Consider the following 16677-nt stretch of genomic DNA (forward strand, 5'->3'; position numbering starts at 1 on the left):
ACAAGTTCAAGAATTTGCTTAATCATAACTAATGAAACAAAACCTTATCAATAAATCAATGTAATATGGATGAAGATTATACAGATTTGTTGATAACAAATAATGTACCATAGCTGCCAACATGGATACGGAAAAATCCAGTAGATTTTACGAAAAAGTATAAATTTCTTGACACTTGTTACAAAATGTTTTAAATATTTTACACATAGGGAATTTCAGAGATTTTTAGTCATCAAAATAAAGTGAAAAAACTGCAATATTTTCCAGTTATAAATAACACTAAATGAACTTGAAATGTTATGTATTATGTTTAGTCTTAATTTTGAACAGTAATAAGGATTTAATTCATTAAAGATTGTTAACTGACTTTTATAAATGAGGCTCGCTTCTTTATGCATTATTATGCAAACACTTATTTAAATATTCAAGCAATAATCTGCACAAAAATTCTATTTCAATAGGAATTTTTTAAGAAAACTTTTTTAATTTTACAGAATTTTCTAAAATTCACAAAAACCAGGAGAATTTTTATTAAACCAGTAGACCAGGAGAATCTGGCAAAATCCAGTAAGGTTGGCAGCTATGTAATACCTGATTTCCAATGCACTTCTAGGGTTGTCAAGAATTGAATTTTGATATATTTTATATAAAAAGCCATGGATATTCTGTTTCTCATTCAGTTTCCACGATTATTACAATGCAGTTAAGGGCAAAATGCCTTGGGTGAACCTAAGCAATTTAGTCAATCAATGATAATCTTTTAAAATATGGGGTGAAGGATAAACTTGTACAATGTGTGAAAGTAGTGATGTAAAAATACAAACCATTATTCTGAGAAGTGAGAGACCCAGGTACACAAGAACTAGACACAACAACAGTGTTTGTGTAGGTATCAAAAGACAATGTTGACGTCGTTACCATCGGCGAACATCGCCCCTTATTGCCATCCGACATACCACTCTCCGAGACGAATCCATTAACCTGTGGAATGTGATTGGGGTGAACGGAATCTAAAAATTAAAAACAAAAATTCTTTTTAAAACATAAGTCAAACTTGAAATTTTTAATTGACAACATTTTCTAAAAAAAAAAAACAATTGTATAAAGACACAACAAATAACATTCTAGCTTGGGAGTTTAAGAGATTTATAACTTAAATCTTAAATTACTTTTATTAATCTTAATGCATAATTTTTTACGCCCGGCATTTTTTTAATAGCGAATGTTTTAACATGTCGGCTGCGTACGCGAAAGAAAAAAATTACTCTCGATATAAATTAAAACTAAATATAATCAACTAACTACGTCACAAACTTTGAATAAGAGGTTTGTTTATATTATATAATCATTGAAATTTCGTTTGAAAAGGAAAATTAAATTAACAGCTTTAATTGTAGAAATCGTCGATGAATTATCGAAATACGCGCACATCAAGAACGTAACTGATGAGTCATTCATTCATTCATATTACCAAGATACGCGATGTCGATTTCATCCATTTTCTCAAATAAAACGCCGCATCGCGATAACATTCGATGCGTAATGCATTAATCTCTTCAGGTTGTAAGTTGGAAAAAAAATATTAATTACATTAAACACGTAATGTCAGTTAAAGTTCTGCATAAAGCATTTAAAATGACGCGGCAGTATTAGATGTAAAAGCCGATTTAATTTATCTTCTCAGAGAAAACGCTGTATAGCACGTTCGAACATAACACAAAAAATTAAATTGATGCTTTCAAATTTAAAAAAAAACATGAAAATAACATACATCCAAGGATGAATTTAACGAACTAAAAGTATCGTTAAACGTCAGACGACTTTCGCTTAACACATAATTGCGCAATCGGAGTTTATTTCTTTCGGTTTCAGCTAAAATACGTCAAAAGAAGAAAAAAAATCACGATGATCTCAAATGGGAGAGAACAGGGTTCATCAACCCATTAACAGGCATCAAACGTAACAAAGACATATTTCGTCCATAATTGCGAAAATTGGGAAAAAACTTGGAAATCCGAGCAAAGCCTGCACTTCCGGAATTCAATCGGAAAAGAGTCCAAAGAAAGAGTGAAGGGAAGATGCGAATATCTTAAAATAACCCTGAAGAACAGTGGAAAATGAATTTGGCCTCAAATTTAGTCTTGGCGTCACTCACGCCGCATTTTCTTCGAATCTCTCACGAGGATGAGTATCAGAACATAATTCAACAGGTTCATCCATTTTATAAAACCATGAAAACGCGTCATTCAAGTGCAAAAATAAAAAATGCGATTTCACTTTTCCTCAAAAATTCGATATTTATAAGTTAGAGTTAAATTCATTTCTGCAAACAATTAAATCAAGGAAAGAATAAATATTTAAATTCAAACAGTGATGTAACTGTAGATGTAATGTAACTGTAGTCGGTTTAACAAAAAAAAAATTCCGATTTTAAAACATTCAACGACTTTCTGGAAAATAGAAATTAATATTTTCTAAGAGGATGAAAATGGTGAGAGAAAGGGGCTTTTTCCTATCAACCGAACTTAACTATTGATGGGGTGGGTGGTAGCCGGAAATTAAAATTCTAACTATCCTTTAAAAAGAATGTTCACAAGTAAACTGATTGTGAATACTTACTCTATTTGGGCAGTTTATTCGAAACATGTAAAATACAAGGCCGACATCCAATCACAATTTGAGATCAAAAGTGTAGGGTATTTTAGATTCTCTATTAAATTTTCTCTGTTAAAATTATACCTACGCAATTCTGCAATAAGCATAGTATTAAAGGTAATTTAATAGTAAACATTGGCCGGCTTTTAATTTTTTGACAAATATTTTTGTTTTTGCGTAATTAACGTTAAATAAAAACTTATAGCATCATCCAAAAAGGGCCGTAGAATCGTTCATAAAGTGATGTCACACTTGGAGGGGAAGGAGAAAAGTAGTGACAGTTGTGAGGATGGGGTATGAGCTGTGACATCACACAATTTAGTTAAAACCTGTTCCCTCCACTCTCTTTTTCTCCCTCGAATTTTTCATTTCAGTTTCGATATAAAAGTCAATCATAAAAAAAAGTAGAAAAACTTCAAGGTTGTTTGAAAAAATAAAATTATTAGAAAATAGGTAGTTAAACCTACTAAAATATAATGGCTTCTCCCCAAAATAAGACTGGATACAAAAATAAACCAGAAATGTGATAAGATTTCAGGAAAGTCAGCACAATACTTACCATTTGGTTTACTATCTTGGTCTTTATCCGTACCGTCAGGTAACAGAACGCCTTTTTTAATAAGCTCTTCTTTGGTGGAACGCATAGATATCTTCCTTTCCAGAGCTATAAAATCGAACACGCACTTAATTCTACGAAGAAATGCAGATTCAATCACAATAACACAATTAGAGAAAACAAACATAATAGGGAACAGTAGAGTGAAGCCCGGATGTTGATTCTGATGAAATCAGTTCTGTTTTCAGCACATATAAGCAGAGTATATTTTACTAAGTGAAAACGAGCTGCCATATTGGCGTATTGTTCTTCTTGAATTCATTGCGTTTATGTAGATAAGTTTGCCTGTGTCAACTCCTCTAATGTTCTTTTATAAAAAAAATAATTTAACCCACCTTATTCAGGGTGGCCACTCAAATCAGGTTTCAAATTTCCCTGATTTTTCCAGGTCAAAATGCTTTTTTTTTCTTCATAAAACACTTTAGTGTACACTGTAGTGCTACACTTTAGTGTAGGATGGGTACAAGAAAAGCGTCAATAAGTATTTTACTTAAAATATTGTTTTTTTTAATGTTATTTTATCATTTGACTCAGGTGATGGTGACCTGGAAAGGTTCTCTATTCCTTAAGAAACCATGGGAGTTTCATGTGACATTTTAGTTAAACAGGGTTATAATGGACTAAATCTTGATGCAAGCGAAGTATTGCCAAGTTGATGGTATTTCAACTGTTTGGCAATAAATTTCGGTCTAAAAGTAGGTATAACAGATGGTAATATAATTTTAATTAAGAAAATTAGTAAAATTATGAAAAAATTCCAGCTTTTCTTAAAAAATCCCTGATTTCTCCAGGTTTTTTCCAGTATAAAAAAAATCCTCTGATAATTCCAGGTTTTCAAGGTGGGTGGCCACCCTGTTATTATACGTTTACCAAGGATTCATACCTTAACAAACAATGGAGATTTAGTCCGTAGAGGCAAGCTTCTGTTTCGTTTCGATAATATATCTGCTCTCGAGACCGGTTACTACCCTCACCATATATCATAAAACAGATTTTGAAGATAAAAATATTTATCAAAAATATATACATCAAATAAAAAAATGGATATCAATTATAAAAAACAATATATATATATACATAAAACAAAAATATATATCAAGAAAAGGATATTTTACAGGGACTAAAAAGAGGAAAAGCTCAAAGCAAACTTGACTTTAAAAAAAAAAAAAAAGGATGAAGAATGAATATAACATAAGTTTTATCAACAACAAAAAAATCGAAAACCTTGCTTAATATTTCTTGAAAACTATAAAAGCATCAGATGTTTACATTGTTATGTATTTTCGAACTAACTAAAAAGAAGAAATAAAAAAAAAAGTAAAGGAAAGGTGAATCCAATGTAGAAAGTTTCTGCTAAGCTCACGAAAGATGAAGTGGAGTAGAGAAACATTTTAGATGTAAATTTTGTACATAATATTCTTAAATTGTCTCGCAAAATAAAATAAAAAAGTCAGTTATTCTTTCACTGAAATTTTAGTATTTAAAAATTTCCTATAAAGTTTACAAATAGCACCCGGTCTAACCCCACTAGTAAGAAAAGATCAAGTGAGTTCACTTTTTTTTTTCCCCAGAAATAAGTTCTTAAAAAAAAAAGCACGGCAATTATGACTTTTCAGGAATGACATTATTGCACACAACTAAACAATGAACACCTTGATTTAATCTAACAGTTTCTGAAACGAACTGTTCGGCTACAAATTCCTTCGAATCTTAGCAACCTGGCCTTACATATATTAAGTATCCTCCAATGGCGCGCGATCCATCAGGTGTACTTATATTTTAAAATATTTTTATTCACAAAAATATTTTTCTAAAGTTTGCATTGCATTAATTTGATTTTATTTTTAAAAAAAAGTGAGACTAAGTTCAGACGCATGAGAAGCGTCTCCAAGAACTAAAGAAAATTTATTATTCCTCTTCAAAGCCAAATGAAATATTTTACTCTATCATTAAAAAAGGAGGCTTTTATCTCTGCGGCACAATCAAAGAATACGCGCTCGATAGAAGCTAAACCCTATAAAACCTGAAAGCGAACATTTACGATACCTGTTTTTTAAAACTTTAACGTTTTTTTATTAAAAAATTTTTTCAGACTACTTCAGAAGTAAGTTTACTGCGAGCACCAGAAAACTAATTTAAACTAATATCACACGAAAGCATTTATAACATTGAGTTTTTATTGTCTACCAGTATAAGAACTAAAATAAATCAATAAAAATAATAATCATGAGACACTTCCGCAATTATACTAGTAATAATAATAGTAATTATTACTTCTGGAAGTCTGTTCGAATCGATCACTTTTTTTCTTCCGTTTCCATTTCCAAGGTTTGAAGAGCCTTCCCAGCATTGCAAACCTACTGTGTTTGCCGTCCACTGGGGATGGGGTTGGGGATCGGGTCGACCCCGCGGAACTTGTTTTCATGGCACCATTAGTTTTTTTACCTGCAAAAATAAGAAGAAACATTGAAATATTGCAGCATAAAATATTTTTTAATTTCCAAAACACAGTTCATATTTTAAAAAAAAAAAAAAAAAAAAAAAGATTATATATTTTAAATCAGGGGTTTCCAACTTATATGAGGCCGGGGGCCACAATTAAAAACACCAGTCAAATGGCGGGCAGCAACTTTATCAAAATTTTATATACAGGGGTCTGTTCAGACATTTTGTGAAGGGTCCGTTTTTGTAAAATTGTGAAAAAATTACTCGTAATTTGTGAATATAAAAAATAAACGTTAGGTCACATTCTTTCAACCAGGGTCCGCTTTCGTCAATTTGTGCAAATAGGGTCCGTTTTTGTAAAATTGTGAAAAAATTACTCGTAATTTGTGAATATAAAATAAACGTTAGGTCACATTCTTTCAACCAGGGTCCGCTTTCGTGAATTTGTGCAAATAGAGTCCGTTATTGCAAAAAAAAACTTTTTCAATGAGTTTTTAAATTGTAAAGACATACAAGATTATGCTCAACACTGTAAAAAAATTTAATTTTAAAAAATCAACAGCAATTGCAGCTACTAAATTAGTGATGCAACATATAAATATTTGGTATTTAGCCTATACTGCTGAACACAGAATATTCATTTCGGACGAATAAAGGAAGAAGCGTCTGCCGAAGACAAAATTTAGTTCGTTTACATGTCTTTCTCCCCCCACCCCCATTCCTGGGAAGGGTTTATTCGATTAACAAAACAATAATGAAGATAAACAAATTTGTGAAGGGTCCGATTAAAAGAAAAATCATTTTGTGAAGGGTCCGTTTTTATGAAAAGATATTTTGTGAAGGGTCCGTTAAATTTCTTCTAAACAGATCCCTGATATAGGACTCTTCATGCTTGAAGGAACATTAAATATTACTGTCAGATTTTTATCAAGTTGTTCAAAACAAAAGTATTGAATTAGAAATAATAATAAATATTTTATTGAATAAATATTTTCTTGGATGCAGAACCAGAGAAATAAATTTTTTTGCACCGTTAGTATGTTAAATTTCACAGAAACGAAGAAATTAGTTTCTATTTTAACGCATGAAAAGTATTTTAAACTAATATATTTTTTTTTTCGAAAATTGTCCGCAAAAAAATGAAAACTAATATATTTTAGTTCGCGGGCCGGATGCGGGCCGCCAGTTGGTAACCACTGTTTTAAATGAATAGGGGGAAGACGATTACTCAAAATAAATCATTCTCAACGTTCTATATTGAAATTAATCAACAAAAATAGTCTACAAACAGTTTTAATTAAATTTTCCATTAAGATATATTTATAAATCCTCTAACTTACAGACCACTATTTAAAATTTAAAAAAAAATACTCTTTTTTCAAAAATTGTTCAGCCAGGCTTAGAATGTAAGTACTAATTACTCAAAATTAATTAGACAAATTTCGAGACTTATTTAAAAACTTTCGGGCTACTATTTTGAAACTAAAATTAAGTTGAAAGCAAACATTAATTTTAACTTAAGAAAAAAATTGGCTTTTCAGGGATGCATGTTTGAAAGTTAATATCGAAAAAAAAATTTTTTTTTAAGATTTCAGGAGTATTTTATAATTTATTGCACCAGCATAACTCAAAAAGATAAATCCTTTGCTGAGAAGGAGTAAATTATTCGATATAGAAGCAAAAAAAAAAAAAATGCTGTAAATACACAAGATTACACACTGCCTACAAATTTACTTTTTTTTTAATCACACCTAAACAATAAAAGCTAAGTACTACAGAAATCAACAAAGGTAAAAATAAATTTGAAAGCAGTGAGAAAGAAAAACATAAATGTATATTTCCTTCACAAATATTAAGCATTTGTCGGTAATAGTCATAAAAAGTATACACTCCTGTTTACTTTTTTTCCAGTTTACACAAAGTAAGAAAATCCAAATGAGTATATATACATACACACACAGTCGGACCTCTATTTAACGAAGTCACTAAATCCCGATAATAGGTTCGTTATATGGAAAACTCGTTCAATAGAAAAATCACCTTTTCAAATACTTGAACAACACAAAACAGGCTTTAAATTCATAAACATTAGGCATAATTAAAGTAGCAATTGATGCACCTTTATCTTGTAAGCTAGTATCTACTATTTATTTAATAAATCTTAATCATGAAAGAAATTTTCATGGAAAGCAAGAATAGAGCAAAACATTATCCAGAGTTGCACTATTATGCTACATACATTTTCTACTAAAAAAAGCTAAATTTATGTATAAAATTATAGCTGCATTTATTACAAAAGTAATTTTAAACATACATTATCACATGCATTCTTAAGTTTAATTGCTACTGAAAAAATCCGTTAATTTGGACCGAGTTTTTCGTTTGAAATGCAAACAAAAAGGGAAAGGGATTTTACTGCTTCCTCTAAAATAACTTTTAGAGCAGGCAGTAAAACGTTACATTAAACAGTGGCTTCGAAAATTAATTCAAGGTCACTTCCCCCATAAAATGCGTTTGCAAGTTTGAAATGTTCTGAAATATTTTGGAAAATAGGAAAAGTGGATCTCAATGAGAAGTTCGTTAAATAGAAAATTCTCTTCGCTATTTGGAAGTTATTTTAAATACAACAACTACAATGAATTCTAAATAAGTTAAATGAGTCATACGCTATACAACACACCTGAAGATTTAAATTTATTTTATATCTTGACCACAACTCGAAAATAATTCAAATAATAAAGTTAGATGAATTTTGATTTTTACTTATATCAAAAACACTAACACTAAAAACCTAGATATATAATATAAACATAGTTATAGGTGCGATATAGTAACATCTGGATCTAGAGCCGATAATTCTAAACCAAAAATCTACGCATCGGACTAAGTCAATTAAAATCAAAAATTCGAAACTTATGAAGTAAAACTGAAAACGTCTATTTATTTCGTTGTCTCTTGAAAAATCACTTTTCGACAAATTCGTCATTCAAACGTCCGATTAAATGCTGCAATTAAAAAATTTTTGAAAGAATATCAGGATATGAAATAAATTCAGACGATTACTTAGACAAATAAAAAATTCAGACGATTACTTAGGCGAATAAAATTGAAAATTAATTAAAATAAATGCAATACCTTGAAAAAACACATGCAAAGTTCAAGCGTATAAAATTCAAGCACGTGTATATTGCAAATTTCACTATCTTAATGTTTTTAAAAAGCTATATACATCGTATAGATAAAATTGACAAATATTTATAAAATAAGCAATTTAGTCATAACTCACTTAGATGGAGGATTTTGCGAAAGGTGATCCGGAACATGATTATTTGGAAAGGACACACACTCAGTCGTCTAACAACAAAACGGCGATGCACATAACAATTTAAAGTAAGTCAAATGTGCACATGACATAAGCTCGTACTTATTTGCGTGATGTCATTTTACGTCACGTAAGTTCATCCCTATCACGAAACTTAGGTACTCATGACGGGAGTCCGGAAATACAAGTAGCTTTTTTACCTCTCAACTAAGATTAGTCTCGGAAATTATTGAAGAGATGGTTGAATTCTGATTTAGATATTTTAAATCAAAATTAGAAAACTTAACTGCTGAATTTCCTCGAATTTAAGTCCGAAATCAGAAACTTAAGAGTGAAGGAAAAAATAAATTTGGTTTAACTTTATTTTGTGAAAGTGACTAATTCACTATGAATTACAATCTGAATCTCGATGTTCAGATAATTCAAATAAAATAAGCGATTCAAAAAAAAAAGTATTTAATAACTATACAATACAACTTTCCTTGGAATTAAACTTTATATTTAATGTAATTGTGCTCTTGTAACAGAAATCTAGAAACCAATTAAATATGAATGCAATTATAAATCAATAATTTTTCGTTTCTTACATCACTTTGGTAAATATGTTAACGACGTAAATTTGATTTTTGAACCCATTATGAACAAATAATAAATTAAATTTGGAGCCAAATATTTAGTTTGGATTATTACTTTTAGCATGCCGTTTACTTATACTGCCGTTCAGCGGAAAAATCAACATAAACGACAAAAAATAATTAAATAAATATATATAAAATTAAGATTTTTGTGCATTTAGCATTTTTGAATTGATTAAGGTACATACTTCAAAAAATTATTTTTAAAAAAAAAATCCAAAATCAATTCTTTTATGAGTTGACATGAAATTCTTTTTTAGAGGAGATCGTATTAGCAAGGAGAATCGGGGTGGCTCAGGGGATAGAGCGTTCGTTTCTCGATAAAGTGACCCAGGTTCAAATCTCAGGGGCGGCTGGTATATAGGAATTCTGTTCCAGGCTCTCTCCGACCACAGAGCCGACGTAGAATATCCTCAGTGGTAGACGGATTATAGGTTTGAATCCCATTGCCGTAGGGCTAACCACGAGAGGTTTTCGTGGTATTCCTCTCCATGTAATGCAAATGAGTATTAGTTCCATCAAAAAGTCCTCCACGAAGACTAGTTTGTCCCAATGATTCACCCAGGAGTTCCCTTGTCATCTGTCTTGGGTTCAATATTACAAGGCCAAGAAGTTGAACAATGATAGATAGAGCGTAAACTCAGAATTGGGTCAGCTGTTTAATGTCGGTTATAAAATAGAAAATAGGATAAGAAATGAAAAGAAAATAGTTCTCAAACAGTAATACTAGCACTCACGTTTTTTTTTCCCCAATTTTACGAGAGTATACAGCTTTGCCCAAATTCTTAAACAACGATTGATAGCGAAACCTGGTAGCTAATAAATTTTTTTTTAATATTAATATGCTGAATTAGAATTATTACCCTTTAAAATTAAAAATTTTTTAACATTATCACATAAGCCTATTTTTGTGAAAAATTGAAATATATTTGTGAAAAAGTCTTAAGTAAAAACCTAATTTTAGCTGTCATTATATTTATTCTCATAAGTATTTAACGTATGTGCAATAATTTTATAAATTAACAGTCTTACTTTATTAACAGTCAATACTTTTATAATCTTTGTTAAAGGGCAGTTTTTACAAATTTAAATTTGTAAAGGGGCAACAAATAAGAATTTCGTGCGGGGACTCCTTTTAAAAATTTAAATCTTAATAATCATGTTTAAAAATTGAATAGAAGAATTTTTTTTAATTCCAATTATATTGTTTTAAAAACCTAACGCCGTTTCCAATCAAAATTATTGTCATGAATACACTTACATTTCAAGCAATGGGGAAAAAGTAAACATCAAATTTAGGGTTGAAGTTCAAAAAGCTCGAATTCCAAAAAGTAACAAACAAACCCGTTCTACTAAACGTGTTTTTCAGGAATCATATATACACAAATGAACTCGTGTTTATTTTATTAGAATGTGGGAAGAAAAAAAAAGGGGGGGAGGACAAACACAACACTTCCGTACACACATTCAAACTTTCACGGAACACGGACAAGCAAAAATAAAACAATTTAAACTCGTTTAGTTTTTTTTCTTCACATTTTTGAAAAAGTTAATTCAATAGTAATTTAAAAGCAGGATTTTAGCCGGAAAAGAACGATGGGAGGAACAAGCCGGTGATCCACGTGACCCACTTTCGTCACAACTACACGAGAGTATAGTAATTAAGTTAAAACAAAAAAAAAAAGGAAAATCGTGACAAAATGGCATGAGGAGTGTACCAGTTTCGGTGTTGTAAGATAGATGATCGAGTACTTTTCCATTTAAACTATCTCATTAGTTTTGTGTCAAGCGTAGTAACTGTGCAAATTCAACCGAAGGCGAGCGTTGTTAACCCTTTTTACTTGAATTATTTTGTAAGCGAAATTTATATTTCATAAATACATGTAGGAATCATAACGTAGTCATTTTATCTTAATTGTCAAAGGCCAAATAATGGGAAATCAATACTGAGTTCGCGACCACCTCCCTCGCTGAAACAGAGAAATATATAGGAAAAACAGGAGATATAAATTAACATATTTCACTTTTTAAAACATTATTATATGTTTGTTCTATACGAAACAGGAGAAATATAAGGCAATGTGTCGCAAAACACGTTAAGACAAATTGGTAAAATATCCATGTTTCAAACATTGAATATGTTTCAAACACTGAATATGTTTCAAACACTGAATATGAACAAGAAATAAGTAAAGGGGGGGGGGGAGTGAGAAAAAGACAGAGGGAGAAAAGAAAAATTATCGTCTAAAAAACAATGTTAACATTGCAGTAAGAAACCTCTCATTACTTTCAGTTTTTCTGCTAGACATAGAAAACTACGGATCCTAGAACCCATAATAATACAAATTCACCACTTGAATCCAATGAAATCTGCAAGAGATGAAAAAAGGAAGAAAAAATGATTCGTGATATTAAGCAAACAATAAATTCTCTACCTGTTTATCCATTTCTTAATATATTGTGCTTTTAATATATTGCGTCATTTCTTAATATATTGATAGACAAGAAGAATTTTAAAACAAGAAAAAGAGTTATATTCAAAATTAAAGTTTTTACATGGGACTGATTTTGATGGCTGTATTAGTAAAAAGAAAAAAAAGGACACATTTTCTTAGAAATATTGCTTTTTTTTTATTTATTATTATTTTTTTATTTTATTTTTCTTGATGCATAGAAAATTATGCGCTATAGCAAGTAAGCGAATCATTCTCAACTATCATTTTTTTAGTAATATAGTCGAGTTTAAAATAATAATTGGCTAAAAATTTCAGTAATATTAAATTCGACATCAAAATTAGTCATATTCGGTGCTTCCTGCGTAAGTCGCCACCAATTATTAAAATACCATATCGCTTCGCTTCAATTTGAAGCAGAGTTGGCAAGGTTTAGGACAGAATGGATTAATCCATGGTTGAAACCAGGGTTTAAACCGTCCTGCCTAAAACCCCTTTGTCTGAAACTGTCTTACATTTAAATAAGTTTAAGAGTGATCATGGTAAGCGGGAAAAAAATATAACGTGCCTAGACGCTAAATTATTTTGTCACCGAAAATTTCTTCAAAAAAACAAGCTTCAATTACTAAAAAATTAAATTAAGGTATTGAGTTAATCAAATGCATCTAAATTTAAACAACACTAGAATATCTGTAAAACTTTTCATATCAATAAACAAAAACTGAAAGGATCTTTTTGAAGTAGTGAGAACGTTGAAAAATTCCATAACGAGAAAAAGCTACTTTGTCAACAAGAACTACAAATACTTTAACTAATTCATAATTTCATAACTCGATAAAGAAAACTCCGATTTAAACACGGTTGATTTAGTCATTTCCATAATATGACAACATTAAACAACATAATCTTCAACACGCACATGAACTGGACTTCGGAAGAAAAAAAAAATTTTTACCATTTCTCAAACTTTTCAAAAACAAAAAAGAGAAATGAGATATATTAATTAAACGTCTCGAAACGGCTGGAGTTTCTCGAGAACACCTGCCCTGGATAATTTTTTTTCCCTTTTGAGCGGAGGAGGTTAAACTTCAAATAGTTCATTATCAAGTGTTGGCATGATATCAAATATGCAGGAGGGAGAGAAAAAAAAAATGCATCTACTCGAACAGAACATGTTTTCCTCATGTGTCCTTGACCCACGGGGAGAAATAATTCTCTTTTCGCATTAAGCATGATGAAAGAAATTACACAATTCATATGGCAAATCCCATTCATTCATACTCATTAGACAGAGGTACCAACGGATATTAAGCGGCTAAATTCACTTAACTATCAGCATATACGTAAGGGGAGATACGTAATGGAATCTTTTTATACGACCTATTATTCTCGTATACCTCATGAATTACCTGGAGCAACGTTAAACGATTCGTAGTTATTCAATGAATCGTTAACAGCCATATTTACGAGCAACCCACGGCCCAAGTGTAGGAGAAGTTTTCTAATTCTTGAAATAGCCGTATATACCGTGTTATAATTCGACATCTCAAACCTCCAAAATATTATGAAGATCAGGGGGTCGTCTTTAAACAGAAGTAATTAAGTCGGGCAGTCGTTGATCGCGAAATATCGATGCATTATAAATAATGAGATATGAATTACTCTGTATCAATTTACCCCTTTTAAAAACTATTTTTAATGTATTATATACAAGCTATTATGCAATATATCTCATCATACGTTCTTTATATATAAAGTTTTCTTTTTTTTTTCTTCTTTTTTTTTAATGAAACAATACTTAAAAAAATTTTCAGAAAAAGTCAAAATAACTTATTCAAGGGTATTTCAAAACAGAGAATTTTTTTAAACATGTCATAAAGTTATAAAATTAAAGATTCTAGAACATCATCTGCGTCGGATTCAACAACGTTAGCATAAATCAACAAATTTAAAGATACTAGAACATCATCTGTTTTAGATTCAATAACGTTAGCAGTTTCGTCAAAGGGACCCCACTTTGCAATGAATTGTACTTCATCCTCATCTGCTAAGTCTCACAAAAAAAAAATCATTTTCAGCCCCAATCAAATACATTTCACATTTTTTAGAAGATTTTATAATAATATTTGAATCCACATTTTACCAACCTTCAAGTGACGTCACGTGCGGTAAGATAAACCTGATCAACTGGTCGCATCATAGCATTTTTATTTGAGGGTAAATGAATCATCATATCCGAGAAGAACAAAGTTAAATATTTTTAAGTAATTTTGTACACAATAAATTTTTTTATTTTATATTTAGAAATTTTCAATTTTGATTTCTTTTTTTCTTTTTTACCGGTCAATCAAAAATAGGCGGGTCGTCATATACACCAATAATACGGAACACAAGAAAGCAAAAATTTTTAAAAACTAATTTAATTCAGGAATTGAACTTTTCAGTTATTCATTTTCAGATTTTTAATTGCTTACATTAATAATCATATAAAATAAACAACTACCACAAAAAGCTTAATAAATGAATATAAAATTATGCCATGCAAAAGACTAAAACAGTGTTTTTAACTTAATAAACAGTACATCGAAAAAACTGGTAATTCATTCAGCAATTCGAAGAGAATTAGTGAAATTTTTTAACAAATCTGTATATGTTTTCTATAAATATATATGATTTTTTATATAAGAATTAAAATAAGAAAAAATACATTAAAATAATAGTAATGGAGCTTTCATTTAAAAAAATCCTTATTAAAAAATAAATTTAAGTATTTAGTTAAAGGTTAACAACCACAGAAATAAAAAAATTTCTAATCTGGAAATAATTTACTTTATGGATCATCAATTAACCTGATAATCGTATCTCATAGATATTTATAAAAGATAAAATACAATTTCAATCTTAAATGTTAAGAAATAATGAGATAAATAATAATATTCAAATAATATCATTGAATGTTTGCCATTGAACCAAACGACTTTCACTCATTAGCATTAAAAAGATTAATGACGAAAATACATGTATTATTTAGAAGATTAACAGAAACTATTCCATCTCTTTTTCAAATAACGAGGAGGAAAAAACAACATAAAAAAATACAACTACGCATAAATCTTTTCAACGATGCATAAAGCTTTCGTTGATACAGATGACTAAACAAAACGAACAAACTGCACCCTATAAAACTGAGTTTTACAAAACGCATTTATCTAGAGGGGGGAAATTAGAATTGATTCCAATCCGGGAAACCAGCTAAATAAAATTATTCGCCATTTCCCACCAACATAACAGGAAGTCGCCAACAAATTAATTATTTCCTCAACAGAGATAACCAGAAACAAAAGATTTCAGAGCTGGCAGGAATTCGGACACAGGGATGGGCGTGACAAATGCAAACGATATGATTTTGAATAATTAATGAGGAGAGTTTAGAAGTAACAAATAGAACATATACAGCGATGGAAAAACAATGTTTGAAATATCGCATCTTGGTACTTTTTCATTGGGTATAATTAAGATTGACTTTCCTTACATATCCTTTCACTGTATAGAAATAGTACAGTGCACAGTTACAATTACTGGATATTTCATATACAATGGTAAAACAAGACATTTTTTTACGTTATCAACTGTTTTTTTTCCATTCTTATTTCGAGAAAGCGAAGAACGACAAGTATCAATCCTCCTAAGTTACAATTTCTTTCAGAAAGATTTAAATTATTTTACTGAATATTTCTTATTCAACACAAAGGCAGGCCAGAAGCCATGTAGAACAAAAACTAATTATGCAGAAAAGTTGTCAGGTACATAAAACAAATATATATCACAGCTACAATAAAATACATACACAAATAATAAATCCAATTTAAGTAAAAGACGTAGAAGAGAAATAATTATATTTTTAAACAAATTTGATGTGCGATATGACGTTGTATTTAATTAACTTCACGTTAATTAACACTCTAACGTATGTGCAGAGACTTATCTCGACTTTACCATAGCCACACGCCATCTTGTTTACGATCAGCTTGCGTTGATGCAACAGGTCATAGGTCACGCGCCTGGGTATCAATGATCTTGCACCGAATTGTCCAAATTGAATTTAAATATAAAAAGTACGCATGAAATTACCACTTTTCCTTAACTATTACATAACCTAATGATAGTATTAAATCTCTGTTTTTTGCTCTACAAAAAAATGGCTGGATTTTAATTATAAATGTTTTCGAAACTTAAACACGTGCTATATATAATAGGTGATACATGAGTTTGAAAGAAAAAAATTTCAGCAACAAATGTCCACTATGCGAATCTTGTTACACTAACATATATTCAGCAATAAATTTCGTTTCATACACATTTGGTATTTCCGCACTGTCATTGGTTACTAAGGTTGGACGAATACGTTAAGTTTTGGCCGTGGTGTAACACTACGCTATGTGATTTCTTAAAAAAATACTGTTTATGAAACATCAATGTTGAACTGCAAAAACTTTAATAACGCAATTTTGAATTTAAACTTTAAATTCTTTAAAATAGGTTACATTTATA

The 16677-nt window shown here is 30.2% G+C and overlaps 1 protein-coding gene across 23 annotated transcripts in view; it reads right to left on the reverse strand.

Annotated features, from left to right (window-relative positions):
• LOC107450274 (phosphatase and actin regulator 2) overlaps window positions 1-16677 on the reverse strand; it is a 189959-nt gene that overhangs the window by 20297 nt on the left and 152985 nt on the right. For 20 of the 23 annotated variants that reach the window (XM_071180087.2, XM_043041572.3, XM_087160532.1 and 17 more), the window contains 3 exons: window positions 5546-5716; window positions 3215-3319; window positions 825-1010 (listed from right to left, as the gene is read on the reverse strand). In XM_071180087.2, coding sequence (XP_071036188.2) covers window positions 825-1010; window positions 3215-3319; window positions 5546-5716 — 462 coding nt within the window. Of the gene's footprint in view, window positions 1-824; window positions 1011-3214; window positions 3320-5545; window positions 5717-9002; window positions 9172-11960; window positions 12039-16677 lie in introns of those variants that run through there. The other 3 variants (XM_087160554.1, XM_043041568.3, XM_071180091.2) reach the window with 3 other exon arrangements.

Source organism: Parasteatoda tepidariorum, chromosome 1, assembly GCF_982258835.1.
Source record: "Parasteatoda tepidariorum strain Cologne lab strain chromosome 1, Ptep-v5.0, whole genome shotgun sequence".
NCBI classification, from domain to species: domain Eukaryota; kingdom Metazoa; phylum Arthropoda; class Arachnida; order Araneae; family Theridiidae; genus Parasteatoda; species Parasteatoda tepidariorum.